We start from the raw sequence: 14,512 nt of genomic DNA, 5'->3' as shown, positions 1-14,512 counted from the left end.
TATATATGGTGGGATATGGGTTTTGATTGAATAGCATATACTTAAAAAAACAAAAGCTTTATTAGCTCAAACACAAAACGTAAATAAAGTATACTTAGTTACAAAAGAAAACGTTGCCACCTAAAATTTTTTTACATCTCTAATATTTTGTTTACAGTCCTCTGGCCACTACCATGATGGCGATTGGACAGCTAACGGCGGGTACCTGTATATCACCATAGTGTACAATTTCTCCGTGAGCCTTGCTCTGTATGGCCTGTTCCTGTTCCTCGGAGCCACCAGGGAGATGCTGAAGCCTTTCGATCCTGTGCTGAAGTTCTTCACCGTGAAATCCGTCATATTCTTGTCTTTCTGGCAAGGTTTGTGAATACATGATTGTAGTTATTTAATTTCATATCTATTCGTGGATAAAACTATTCTTAGTAACGACTTATTATATCACTTTTTTGAGATCACCACCAAATTACCAATATATTAATTATTAGATTTGTTTAATGATATAGAATACATTGATATTTCTTCACATCTTATTAGAATAGGATACTCACAGTTAAACAAGATTTATCTCAATAATATAACCAGTTATAATTGTTATAAAAACAGGTTAAGAAAAGATAGGTTCTTTATTTTTTTTAAGGATTTTTGTTAAGTTCCATATTTCACATTAAGAAATATAAATGTAGGAAACTTTTGGATTATGTAGTCTGAGTCGGTTGTCGCTTGCTCTATCATGAAACCTGATAAGTCTGGCGGATGAAATGAATGTAACACAACTGAACTAGCAATAAAAATAATAATAATAATTACATCTTTTCGATGATAAGTTAAATTTATTACAATAATTTTCATCTCCGGTCCCACAGATGTGGAGTTTGAGATATGTAGTAGGTATTATATGAATAATAGTTATCGTACTCGTTCCAGGCGTCGCTCTGGCCATAATGGAGAAGGCGGAGGTGATCTCTCCTCTGTTCGACGCTAACGGAGTCCCCACCACTGCCGGTACCGTGTCCGCCGGCTACCAGAACTTCCTCATCTGTATAGAGATGTTGGCCGCCGCTGTGGCGCTGCGGTACGCCTTCCCCGCGGCCGTCTACCGAGCGCACAGGGACACACACCGCTCCGTCACCATGCAGAGCATCTCTAGCAGCCTCAAGGTACACAGACACACACACATACAGGCACAAGTACTAATACAGAGTTACATAAGCATTACTCGCTGCGAAGACAATTAATATTGTATTTATTTATGAAGAGCTTTTGATAGCTATTCTGTAAGCTTCTAGTTTGTGATCGGCTGGAGGGACAAATAATTAATAATGTCCTTGAAAAAAATAAACTCGAAAGAACCTTCAAAATTTCGGTGCGAATTACATTTTTGCCTTTACATTATTTCTTAACTAAGCTGCTTTATAAAAACTTTTCATCGAAACCTGTTCCATGTTATTTCCTTTAATAACAGCGATTTAAATAATATTAATTCGTCCAAAACGATGCGTATTAAATAACATTAGTGCGTCAAGTGACTCTATTGCTGATAACATTCCAGGAGACCATGAATCCCAAGGACATAATGACGGACGCCTTCCACAACTTCCACCCTCAGTACCAGCAATACACGCAGTACAGCTCAGGTGAGTGCCGTCCCGACTGTCGCATGTCGCCTGTTACCTGTATCATTTGCTGTTAACATTACATGCGTAGAATGGTTTTTATATAATAGACATTGGTTGAATTTTAATGCTCGATTTAAGTTTATATTTTATATGGTGAACTACACCTATATAATCTTTCCCATTTCTAATGTTACATCAAAATTAATGCAGTAGCCATTTTGTATAAATTTACGCTTCGTGTCAGATCGGATTAAATACTTTTTGGACTTATTGAAATAGTTTATATATACATATATATATGTCATTTGATGTATTCTGTGTACACGAGCGTTGATTTATTTATTTATTTATTTTTATTTTATCATTTCCTTTTCGGTTTTAATCTTTCAGATGTCACTTCTCACCTGCCTTATGAGAAACTATAAATGCTGTGCTCTGCATGAAGTGCATTGCTGTCATTTATGCATATACCGTGGCATGATAAATGAGAAACAAAAAATATATGTATCATGTCCCCTTCCGCGGAGCATGAGAGCATCATTGCATTTAAATGTAATATTAATCGATAAAATTAACACATGCTGGTGATTTCACAATGCGGCCTTATATCAAAAATGTTTTATGTCCCTTGAGATTTTTTGTTCGAGGTTATTTGAAAAGATAATTATTGGATAAGTATTGGATTTCGGTGCTCCGTCAACCTTTTAAAATAAGTTTCACATTAGTCAATACTGTCCGTCGCTGCTGGGCTAGTCCGATGTCTTAAGTCGGTTCTACACATATAAATGCATGATTTAATTTTATTGCCATTCACAATGTCCTAGTTTAAAAAATCACTACCCGTGTAGGACCGGCTTAATTTTGCTCTACGATAATAAATGAATAAAAAAACGAATTAAATAGGTTTTTTTTTTAAATCTTCATAATATTTAGTAATAATAATCTAAACATTGCCATTTTATTAACAGTCAACTTCTTTTGTACTTGACATTACGTGTTAGTGTGTTATATTTTTATTTTTCTGTGATTTTTTCTTTTTTTTTGTATTATTTTTGTTATGTATCATAGAGGATTTAATCCGGTAGTTGTTGCGAATATTAATTTTGTTCATAAAGTAACTTGATTTGTCACAGGTAAGTTGATATGTTTTTTTCCCCAGAAAATGTTTGTTAAAAATTAAAATTATAAACAGGCAAATATGTGAATAGCTTTGTATTTATGCGTCCTGTAAATGTTCTGTTTAAAATATCTTATTTTAAAGTTAAAGTTAGTTGTGTAAGTATTTTTTTTTTTTGTATACTTTGAAATTTTGAGATTTTTCTAATATTCGCAATATCTTCATTACTATTAAGAATTGAGCTAAACAGCTACGGTACCAATAGTTGATTTTCTGTATTTTGCGATTAATTAATAAACGATTATTCTACTCTAAACGTAGATTTTTATTTTTGTATGTTATATAAGTGTGTTTCATAGAATAGGCCACTGAAAATGGTAAGTAGAATATATATCATTTCCGCTTCTTACATTTGGTTGCAAGCATGTCGCTATGAGTGTTGTCAGTTGAAATGTTCGTTATTAAATTATATCATTGACTCGTAACTTACAAAAGATAACCTTTTTTCATATTTCTTATACATCACCATATTTCTAACACCATTTTAGTATTTCGCGTGTGAATTAAATAACTACTTTATTTTTAGTACGAGTAACATAATGCTAAACACTGACCGTATCGAGGATTTTTGTTTTGAAGATAAAGTCGAATCGTAGTAAGAAAATTTTATCCCAACTGCAATACAATATAACACTTTCATACTGAATTAAGATTAAAGTGATTTAAAATTAAAATTAAAACAATTTTTGATGCAAAGACTTCACACGGTCAAGAAATTGAATTAATGTTTTTATAAAAATCATACAAAAACAAATGTTACAGGTGTTTCACTTTTCATAATATTCACTAACTTCTTGAGAAACCAAGAGGTTCCTTTTTGCTGAACGTATTTTTGGCTCAACACTTGCCTATATATTAACACGCCTCAAACACTTAGAAACACATTTCACGGGATATAACTAAAATGTATTATAAAGCAACGTTTTAATACAATGATTTAGTGATGAGAGGCGCGGGGATCGGTAACCGTGGTTCTGAAGAGGGGACTGCCCTAGCGCCTCGACCTCCGCCACAGCGCGTGTCCACTATCAGCCACGCTACAAACTATCACGAGAAAACGACGCTTCTGAGTTCCGATGATGAATTCCAGTGAATCTATCTTCAGTTTTTGTTGTTGATATAATATTTTTTATCTGTTTTATCTATGAATTTTTTTGTCTATGGTTATCGCTCTCAGAATTTTTATTTACATTTGATGATCGAAGATTCAACAAATTATAGAATAATTTTCAGCAAGCGATGTGATACGTGCATTTACAATACTGGCACTGTCGACAGTGTTGGAAATATCTGCTATTTCACTACGAATTTAAAAAGACTTTATATGAGCAGATAATAAACAAAAATTGTGGGTAAATATGATATTATTTGTTTTTCTTTTTATAATTTTATTTCTATATTATGATTTCAAAGTTTATGAATAATATTTTGCTGAAACACGACGACTACGGCGCACTGAGGATACTTACGTTGTATAGTAAATTAAAGAGTTACTAATTGTATTACACGAAAGATGTGTACACATTATATTATTACAAAACTAAGTAATGCATCTTTTATTTGTCTTCATAAACTTGCTATATAGGTGAATATAGTTTCTTAGCGTATTTACAGAAAAAAAAAAATATAATAAAGAATGGTAATTTTTATCTTGATGTAAAATAGCGCCCTAAAATATACTTTATATCTTCACATATAGATATTTACTGATGACAATTAGTGAATAACAAATCTTAGAATTTTACTGTATCTTAAATATATTGAATTCAGGTTATATTTAATGCTCCCAAACGAATGTGTTAAAGCATAAATATTATAGCTTCAAAATCCAATATAATCAGCCACTGCCTGAACCTTGTACAGATATTTAATAGATAGTCAGTTCAATAGATAAATAAATATACAATTCAAGTCCCACTTAAAATCTTCAGAAGGAAAGTGCATTTTAATGTGAAGCAGAAAGTTTTGTACATATTAGAGCTCAGAAAGGAAATTATATAGAAGCACGGCACCCAATTTTTATTTAGATAGCTAAGTGTAAACTATCTCTGCCTGAGGCCCGCTTTAAATACAAAACTGCGTTGCTTCGCCGTCCAATAATATTGCTATGCACTCCCGTTATACTGATTTCTAAAATAAAATTAATATACAATAACCGCCTGGGCCTTATAAATGCATTTTGAGATGACACTAACCTGTCACAATGCATAAGCTGTCAAAATTGAACTATTCGTATATTTTATTCGGCCATAAATACCGAGTAAAGTAGGCTACATTTAACTCTCTCTTAAAATGCATTTGTTTGGAATAGTTTAAGTAGTTCTAGTTACTACGCTTTCGATAACTGAATAATTTTTATATTTTTACATAACTGTCACTTAATTTTTTATGTATATATGCATATCTACACCCTCTACATTACATATATTTCTGTAGAAAATAAGACAATAGTAAATTTTGCATATAATGCATTTAAATAAACAAAAAAAAAGCATTTCAGGAATAATTTTGTTACTAGCGTTTTCTTGTATTACATGACTTTAATATTTTTTATTATTTTACTGGTTACATAAATTCAAAAAATAAATATAAAACATAGATAAGTATATGAAATATAAATATGATATTCTATTTCATTGTATTTACGAATTTTTATTTGTAAATATAATGTGCATCGTAATTGTATTTTAAATAATCAAATGTAATATTGTTATAAGTAAGAAATAATCTTCAATAAAATATTTCTTCTTTTTAAATTGATTTGTATTGTTAAATTAATTTATCTGAATAAAATATGTAGATCGTATTTGTCAATTATCTTGACTTTTATTCAACAAAAAGATGGGCTATTGGATGATAATTATTGTAACTGCATGTAGGCCGAAACTGTGTAGATTTTAAGAACCTATTTTCTTTATTACCTATTAAAAAAGAAGAAATTATTTTTGTAAACAGAAATAGGACATTCACCAGGGCCGTTGTTAAAAGCTGAACAAATTAATGTTAGATATATGAATTAAAATGTTTTAGCTCCAAGTTTTTAAGACTATAAATAAACGATATTCAAACAAGTCCGGTATTTATTTTTCGTACTTTAAGAACCCATTAAAGATTATCGTAATTAAACACACTAAGGAATATACGAAATAAAACGGCGATTTTAATAATATATATATATATTTTTTTTAATAAAAATATATACCTAATTATTTAGAATCAATGTCCTCTTATTGCTTCTTTCTTAATAATATTGAGGCTCAACAAAATACACCTTAGAATACAACAAAACGTCAAACTTCTCATCAATAACAACATGAAACACTTTATTGTATATAGCTACAACAAACAAAATATGTAACCGCTCTTACATTAGGTGGATATAAATTAAACTTTATAATAATTATAAAATCGACAAAAATAGTGCGTGTATGTACCTATATATTTTTTTTTCAAATATTGTCGTATTTGATCGTAAAGTGACGTTTAGTGATATTGATTTTGACAGTTAAAAATGGACTCCTTCATTCATAACATTCTTTAACCGTCCAGAAATTGATTTTGTGTTCAATTTATAAAAAAAGCTTCAACGGCAGATCACAAATGATTTTATAACTAGTATCTATTAGCCACCATTGAAGGCATCTAAATCACAATTTCTATCTGGCTAAGCCCTAGTAAGAGAGAAAGAGATATGCAAAATTTTCACAACTTATCATTCACTATAGAGATATTAACTGAAGACTACACTTAGTTACTAATTCAGAGGAGAAAGTCAAGAAAATTAAGATTTTATTTGAGTTTAGATAAGTTAGGAATCGTTGTTGCACTTTGGTTCTTAGATTACAGCACAACCAAGTGTTCTAAAATTAATTCACACTAACGTGATTTCGCGCGCTTTGGTTTATATTACGTTACATAGTGCGAAGGAGGTTTTATGCCAAGAATAAAGTTCATTTTGAAACTGCTAAGCAGTGTAAATTAATTGTCGATTAGTTTATTATAACCTAAGACTAAAAATATTTCGAGAATTCTAATCAATAAATTTGAGGAATAGTAAATAGTTTTTATATACACTAAGTAAGTAGATTGCAAGCGATACAAGAAAGCACCTTGTTTATTACAAAAGGTGAGAGAAATTACATTTAAATCAGTGGAGAAGAATCTTACAGTAAATGTACATTTTAGCTTAATATAAAAATGTACTTTAAGCTGGACCAGCCAGACCTTTGTCCCGATAGCATCACAATGTTAAAACCTTAACGTTTCACTTGTACTCTCAAATAATATTAAATTTTTATTAAAATATTATTTTTAATACACCATAACATTACTTCTTATGTTAATGCGTTGTACCCGTCCGTCACACGCTGACAGTTAAACGGTGTGTAAATAATTCTTAGACCTTAGTTTTAACAATTCCGAATCTTAAATCATCGATGTATTAGTTTTTTGGAATTTTTTTTTTCTTTAATACTAGTTTTAAATCAAATTTAATCGTCCACAATTACACTTTTTCCTCATAAAGAAAGCGTATTCATGCTAGCTGCCCTTATATAAAAGGTGTAAATAATATAGCATTCACTGCAATCCCTTGTATGTAAATTATACTATCATATTCAGGCGTAAGCTCAATCGCACAAATGAACACAATACAAGGGGAGTAAGGCGGACGTAGCATCAGCGTAGAGGTCGTAGCCTCGTAGACGTTTGCTACGAACAACGTTGTAGCGCACGTGATCTGCAATACAGATTATATTTTAGTAGAATGTAATTGAGAAATATATTGTTTGACTAATAAATGTGTACAATTTACATCAAAAATTTTAAATCTATGTACACTAAAAAAAAAGGAATTCACATTTTCCATACTACAACTATATTAAATGTACTAATATCTAAAATTATTTATAAATCTAAAGAATTTAAAAAAATATATAATATATCGAAACCTTTCAAGCTATATAAAACTCCGCCAACGCTATGTGTTTCATTTTCAAAGCAAGGTGAAATGATTCTCAATAAAGGGGGTTACACACTCGAGAACGGTCAAGTCTCTTACCTCGCTCGTGAGAACGAGCCTTTTGTTACAACCTCAGTTATGATAAAGTTCTTTTTATAAAAAAAAAATCCTCATGAATAGGAATCTAAAAAATTAAAGTCGACCTTATTCAACAGTATGTGGTTTCATACTGGAGCTTGGTTTTAAAAATAGTATTGTTGCAGTGAATAAAACCTCGGAGACCTAGCTGATATTTTCCTTACAATGGAATGAATGGCATGCCTCGAGCTGTTTTAACTAGCATAAAAGATTAGATAGCGGTGGAAACGAATTCAATATCTCAAGCTAGACGGCATACAGAACGGACAGACAAAAGACATAATGGCGTAACCTTGTGATGCCAGCTGGTGCGGGCAATGACGTAATCACAAAGACTCGGGGTTCCAATTCACTGAAGGTATGATCCATGCACAACCGCCGCTGAGTATAAATTGATAAATAAAATAAAAATTGCATAAGCTTTTGCAAAGGCATTGAATGTTTGTGTGCAGTGAGAGCCAACGGTTTCCTATTCAATGATACCTTAAACATCGAGCCTTTTTAAACACTTTATTGAAAATATTAAATAGTTAGAATTTTATACTATCAACGAGATAATATGAGATGATAGCAGATTTGAACGTTAGGAGAACGCTTGTTAAGAGTTCACAGAGACACGAACTTGTGTGTGATACGTGTTAAGTGATACTGAGACGTGATGAGAAGTAAGAAGACTGTGACTGTACTTTTATGGATTACGTCCATCGTGTAATGAGAATGTATTAAATTGTGTGCATAGTAGCATTGAACAAGAAATGATGCATACCTTTGCGGCGTCCTGTGCGGGGAGGCGGGCGGAGACGCGGCAGGGGTCGCTGGTGCTGAGGCGGCGCGCCTGCGGGAGTACTCACTGCCGCCCACGGCTACCGCCGATCCGCCAAGGTCAGACACACGGGTCATGGAGAGACCAGACGCCGAACGAACAGGACGGGAAGGGACTGAGGGCAGTCAGAGAAATGGAGTCACTCGTTAAGTTAGTGATAGCATCATTATAACGGCTGGTGGTCACTAGCAATAATCTGATATTTTAAGTAAAATAAAGACAAAGTTTGGTAAATTAAGTAAAATAAAGCCAAAGAGATCATCAAGGATAGGAATGTTGACCTACATCGCTGTTTTTTGTTCTCAATAATAAATTGTTTGTCTATTTTCTGTATTTACTCTTAAACTGTATAGTTACCTCCAGTATAACTATAGAGGCCGGCTGGCGAAGATCGCGGCCTATAAGCAGACGCTGTGGACGTTGTGGACAGAGTTGATGGCGATCTCTTAATTCCGGACGGTTCCTCGTTTGTGGTAGACGGTCTTCGAGGTCTTGGCTGTCTTTTAGAACCAGTTCTGCAGACGCCTAGAAGAAATAAGTCGAATCGAAGGTTAAATTGCAAATCGAGTGCCAAGTTTGAATTAAATTCTACGTGCTAAATGAAGGTCTAGCTTGATATTCATCTTTAAAGCGTAATTTCCCTAAACGGACAAATGTAATCTTTGCGTTCAACTAATGTGGCTATACGATTAATGAAAAATAAATGAAAATAAGAAGCAAGCAGCAGAAACTGTGAAAATATCATTTAGATATAGCGTATGTTGAAATGTGTTATGAGTTCCTTAGCTTTAATCCCTTAGAAAGTAAATCCATCGTTATAATGTGGCACAATCAATGTTTGTGGTGTATGGCACCTATGTCTATATCCTGACATCTAGACATCCCACACATTGCTATTGATCTACTTTAAAAATTTTGAATGATATTTACCATAAAAATTTGACGTCGAATTAAAACCAGAAGGTATAAAGCCAATATTTTGTTCAGCCGAGACGGCCTAGACACCTGACCGCGTTTGTCGCTAATGAAAATGTCCGTCACAAGTTTTTTGACGTACCAGACTTTCACGTTAACGAATTCATTATTAAACACCGTTAGAGGAATTAAAAGCAAAATAAAAAGTGGCGATATTTTCATGATTTCTTTATTGAATAAAACATACACAGACATTACTTCTTTAATATCTAAGAGATATTTTAGTTATCGTTGTACATGTGAAACAATTATATAATCTAGAACTCCTAGGTTCAATGTCGTACCAAAAACCCTTCCTAGCTAAGGCACTTATTACGATATAGGTATGTCTAAGGTAGTAATTGCTTTGACTTAGGTCAAGTACCACCGAGGGAAAGGACGTGAAAATTACTGTTTTTTTTTTTATTTTTTATTTTTAAATGAGTTTTATTTTATGAAAAAAGACTAACTAGGGCCTCAAATGAAAAATATTCTTTTTTGTTCATGGTATGGCTATTGACAGAATTTTATCGTAGTTAAGAAATAATGTATAGCTTTAGCATTGCGAAAAATCATTAGAATCACGTAACAATCAACTAAGAAGAACACTCAAGATTTAATTTTTAACGTGAAAGACTTACAATTTCAGTTACTTAATAAAAAAAATGTTATTAGTGATATTATAAAAGATTTTCTTTCCGAGAATAATCTACGTTGGATTTAAGTATGCGATGTGATTAAATAATAATAATATACCTACATATTATTTTTATTTACATTTTATATAGCAACACTTTTTTATAACGACAGAAAACATAACTACATCAATTCCTATCAACCGAATACAATAATCACAACGAATCAATAAATATATATTTAGTATAATTCAAAACAATGGTTTTTACCACAATGATTGTAAGGTATAAGAATATATTTTTAAACAAGATATAGGCAAGATTGCAGCAAAATAATTAGAAAACCTATAAGCTTCTACGTACCAGTGGGACACTGCCGTCCCATAGAGCACTTGCCCTCACAAATAGTTCGCTGGTTGAGCATCGTCTGATAGGAGTCAAGCATCACTCTGCACTCCGAGAGGTCACTGTCAGCTAGCGCCAGCGACGGATATCGCTCTTTTAAACGTCTCCTCTCCTAGAATTGTTGATTGGATTAATATAATTCAACTAAATATAAGCTCTACTGGTATTGTAATATTAATTTGAACGGGTTTAAAAAAATTCAGATTTAAACGAGTACGAGAATAGTGTTATGAATAGTTTACCCACGCATGAGAGCCAATCTATATAAAAAGCGTATCTAACTAAGCTGCATACACAGTTGAATTGTGTAAAAAATATATACCTGGGAAAAATTAAAATAATTAATGACTTTGAAGGAGAATAAAATTGAGAAATGATAACCAGTATTGTATGGTAATCGAATAGAGTTTTACCAATTTTATATTTAAAATATTTTTCTTAGTTAAACTTTCTACAGATTTAGATAAATTTTCAAAGATATTAAACTGTGAATGCTGTTTCAATGCAATTGAATTTCTTTATTAAAATAACAATATTTGTGACGTGTTCAAAGCCTTTTTGTTTTCAATACACGCTTGTGTATCAACGCTACCGGTAAAATGTTTACGCTCCACAAAAAAAATATCCGAAACATATCATGGACTTATGTTTTGAACTGTTTGTTCAATAAAAAGTTTAAAAGCTTGTTCAACGCAATATATATATATATATATACATTAGTAGTAAAAGAAAATTATTGAAATATACAATAACAATTATACTTATTATAAAACGATTTAAATGAAACTAGTATTTTTCGGATAAACTCCGCGTAGTTTATCCGAAAAATACTGGTTTCATTTAAATGAATAAAACTCGCAAAAATCTTATATCTCATTATTATAAAACGAACGTAATTTTTCTAATGATAGATAAAATATAAACACTTAACATATTTTAAAACTGTGACCTTTATGGCATTTAGAACATATTATATTTATGCAATTAAGTTATCAAAAGCAAAGAAGCCTGGGAATTTTATAAAAATATCTCCCATTTTAGAAATAAATCAATGATTCAGCTTCTTGTTATGTCTACTGATACGAAAATATGGATATGATGCAAGCGTCCTAGAATGTGGTTACCATCATTTTTTATCTATCATTTTTAATTTTATTTACATTAATAGCGTAGATTATTTTTTCTGCTTTAAATAACATTCATTGGTTAATGTTTCAGTTTAATGAACAAAAATATTTAATGTATATTCCGTTGTCAGTTTTCTAACAAAAAGCTATAAAAATGCGTCGTATAGTTTTTCCGTTAAACATTATGTTACATATGGAAGCTTCAGTGTCTGGCAAGAACAATGGCTCCGACCTTATTGGACTTTTTCTTGCGAGGTTTCATAAAAAATCAGGTGGAATCGACAGATTTGATAGATGTGGAGGAGCCAAAAATATAAGTACTGTCTTGTTAAGCAAAGCGTTCAAAATATTAAATATATCACTTGTGTGGTCAGTTACGCGGGACAGGTCTTAAAATTATATAAAAATTTACATTAATTATAACATTGTGAATATTTTTTTTAATTAAATTCAATAGATACAAAATAGTAAATTAGTTTATCTGCTTCGTAAAATCTTATTGATATCAAATAATAGAGAAGAGAGACATACGAATAAATTTATTAGAAATATAATACACTCAAAGTATTATAAAAACTCGTAAACATTGAACGGAATAATTTATTTATACTTAAAAAGCTTTTTATATGAGAATGAATTAAATTGTGGTTTACTTAAATTCCGTTTTATGAAAATATATGATTCGCTTTAAAAACTATTGCAGCTGAATGAATTCATTAGTTATTAAATAATTCATGGACGGAATCACGTTTCATGGAGTCCGTGAGATTATAATTATAAAACGATAATCACGTTCTTTTATTGATTATAAGATCTTAATACTTTTTATGTCATGCTTATATATTGAGATGGTTCTAATTCAACCAAAATACCGACCATGTAAAGAATTCTTCTTGTTACGTGTCCACCATTCATAACAAATATAATTGTTTCTATATGTAACTTAAATACATACTAATTACACGCGTATCTCTTAAATTGATATACTCACTTCCACAAGCTTATACGTTTCAAAGTCTTGCAATTGCCTCTGAAATCCAAGATTAGGGTTGGCGACGGCTCGACCCGCTCTGACGACTTTCAATGCTTCACGCCAAGTCAGCGGAGTAACTGACATTATGTACGCCACAGCCACAGTGACGCTGCGAGACATCCCTGCCAGACTAGAAAATAATGATATTAACGTATATGAAATTAAAATTCTCCACCCGATATCACAGCCGCCAAGCTCTATAATGTAGAACTCGCAAGGAACATTGTCATATAACTCCAGTCATTAGTTACGTGCTGATACTAACAAAATGGTAGACCAATATAAATAATAGATTGATATTTTATTGTTAAATTAAGCATTACACCCAATGTCATAAAAATTATATACTTATTTTTGTCCCCAAACTTACACAAACACAACGCCTACAAAAGCTACTGCAAGCCATAGGGTTCATCTATAGTAACATTATTACTTCACTAATAAACTCAATTTACTTTAGGTATCCAATTTTCTTCCTACAAACCATTTATCATTAGGAAAGCAGTCATCTATTATAGAGGAAGAAATGTATGGAAGTTGGTGTTAGAGACGTAGTAATTCTTGTGGGAATAAATCAGTCTTGGAAACAAAAAATCTACTATAACAATGATATTTTTCTAAATTAGACATAACACTGCGTATAACGATCGTAGCTCTAATACTGGAACTATTTTATATCAAGTACGTGTATAAAAGTTTAGCGTATCACTAAAATCTAGAGTCGCAGTGTAATTCTAACTAAACAGTTGATTTTAAAAACTCATATTTATTAGCTTTAAAAATAATTTGTATTTACCCTTTGCTAATTAGCGGCAGAGCAGCGTTGCGGGAAATATTACGAAACCTTTAATGAAGCGGTCTAGAAGCATCTCGTGGAACAAGATTTTTTTTATAATTACCTATCATTGCTTAAAAGAACAAAACAGAAGCATAATTTTTTGTATCCAAATATATTCTCTCACTATCATTTGTACGCTTTGTCTTTACCTCTTAAAAACCACATTATCCTTTTAATTACATAAATTTTGTTAACGGTTTACATAATCAACAAAAATTTTATTAACTCAATACAAATCAAATTAAACTACCTCGATACACAAATATTCCTGTGTAACAGTATGGTAATGCTCATTCATAAACACGAAACATTTTTCTTTTAGTATTCAAACGAGAATAAATATTATTAAAACAGAATTCGAAACTAAAAAAAAAAACAAAATATTTGACTTTATAATTTTGTATAAGAAGCAAATTTATTCGAAAAATAAATATTAATATTAATAAAATATTAATAAAAATAAATAAAATTCTATTTTTAAAATGTTACGTAAAAAACCTAGAATGTGTACAGATATAACGCAAACAGTCTTATTTACGTCATACAAATTGTAATTTATTAAAATCTAACAGAGGGTGTGCTACCCACAATGATGTCCGCAATTTGATTAAAAATTCACGACTACCGTCGTTTTTGGGGCTTTGTTGATGGTTTTTACGATAAAATTATGTTCTAGGTTATCATTTATGAGAATAACTTCGTTGTTTAGTACAGATTAAGATATCTGATTTCATTGTTTTTTTTTTTGTTAGTCGCTTAAAGAAATTTCTTTTTTTTTTTATAGAATGAGGCTCACTTTTAAAAAG

At 31.3% G+C, this 14,512-nt stretch overlaps 2 protein-coding genes across 6 annotated transcripts in view; one reads left to right on the top strand and one right to left on the bottom strand.

The window, feature by feature from the left end:
• The window catches only part of LOC116772323 (transmembrane protein 184B), a 60,796-nt gene that overhangs the window by 6,658 nt on the left and 39,626 nt on the right, over window positions 1-14,512 (top strand). For 2 of the 4 annotated variants that reach the window (XR_009752784.1, XM_061522202.1), the window contains exons 5-7: window positions 158-359; window positions 925-1,157; window positions 1,550-1,634. Coding sequence is in view for 3 of the 4 variants with exons in the window: in XM_061522202.1 (XP_061378186.1) it covers window positions 158-359; window positions 925-1,157; window positions 1,550-1,634 (520 nt within the window). In the remaining variant the exon portion in view is untranslated. Of the gene's footprint in view, window positions 1-157; window positions 360-924; window positions 1,158-1,549; window positions 1,635-2,006; window positions 3,050-3,734; window positions 5,865-14,512 lie in introns of those variants that run through there. The other 2 variants (XM_032664462.2, XM_032664463.2) reach the window with 2 other exon arrangements.
• Window positions 5,952-14,512, bottom strand: part of LOC116772330 (dual specificity protein phosphatase 22) — a 42,714-nt gene continuing 34,153 nt past the window's right edge. Inside the window, exons 4-9 of one of the 2 annotated variants that reach the window (XM_061522203.1) lie at window positions 12,827-12,998; window positions 10,667-10,820; window positions 9,072-9,239; window positions 8,658-8,829; window positions 8,184-8,272; window positions 5,952-7,531 (exon numbers count right to left, since the gene is read on the bottom strand). In XM_061522203.1, the coding sequence (XP_061378187.1) occupies window positions 8,218-8,272; window positions 8,658-8,829; window positions 9,072-9,239; window positions 10,667-10,820; window positions 12,827-12,998 (721 nt within the window). In that variant the 3' untranslated portion in view covers window positions 5,952-7,531; window positions 8,184-8,217. The remainder of the gene's footprint in view (window positions 7,532-8,183; window positions 8,273-8,657; window positions 8,830-9,071; window positions 9,240-10,666; window positions 10,821-12,826; window positions 12,999-14,512) is intronic. The other variant, XM_061522204.1, reaches the window with a different exon arrangement.

The sequence above is a fragment of the Danaus plexippus genome, chromosome 12, assembly GCF_018135715.1.
Source record: "Danaus plexippus chromosome 12, MEX_DaPlex, whole genome shotgun sequence".
Taxonomy (NCBI): domain Eukaryota; kingdom Metazoa; phylum Arthropoda; class Insecta; order Lepidoptera; family Nymphalidae; genus Danaus; species Danaus plexippus.
The sequence above is the reverse complement of the archived record's forward strand: the minus strand, read 5'-3'. Positions and strand labels throughout refer to the sequence as shown.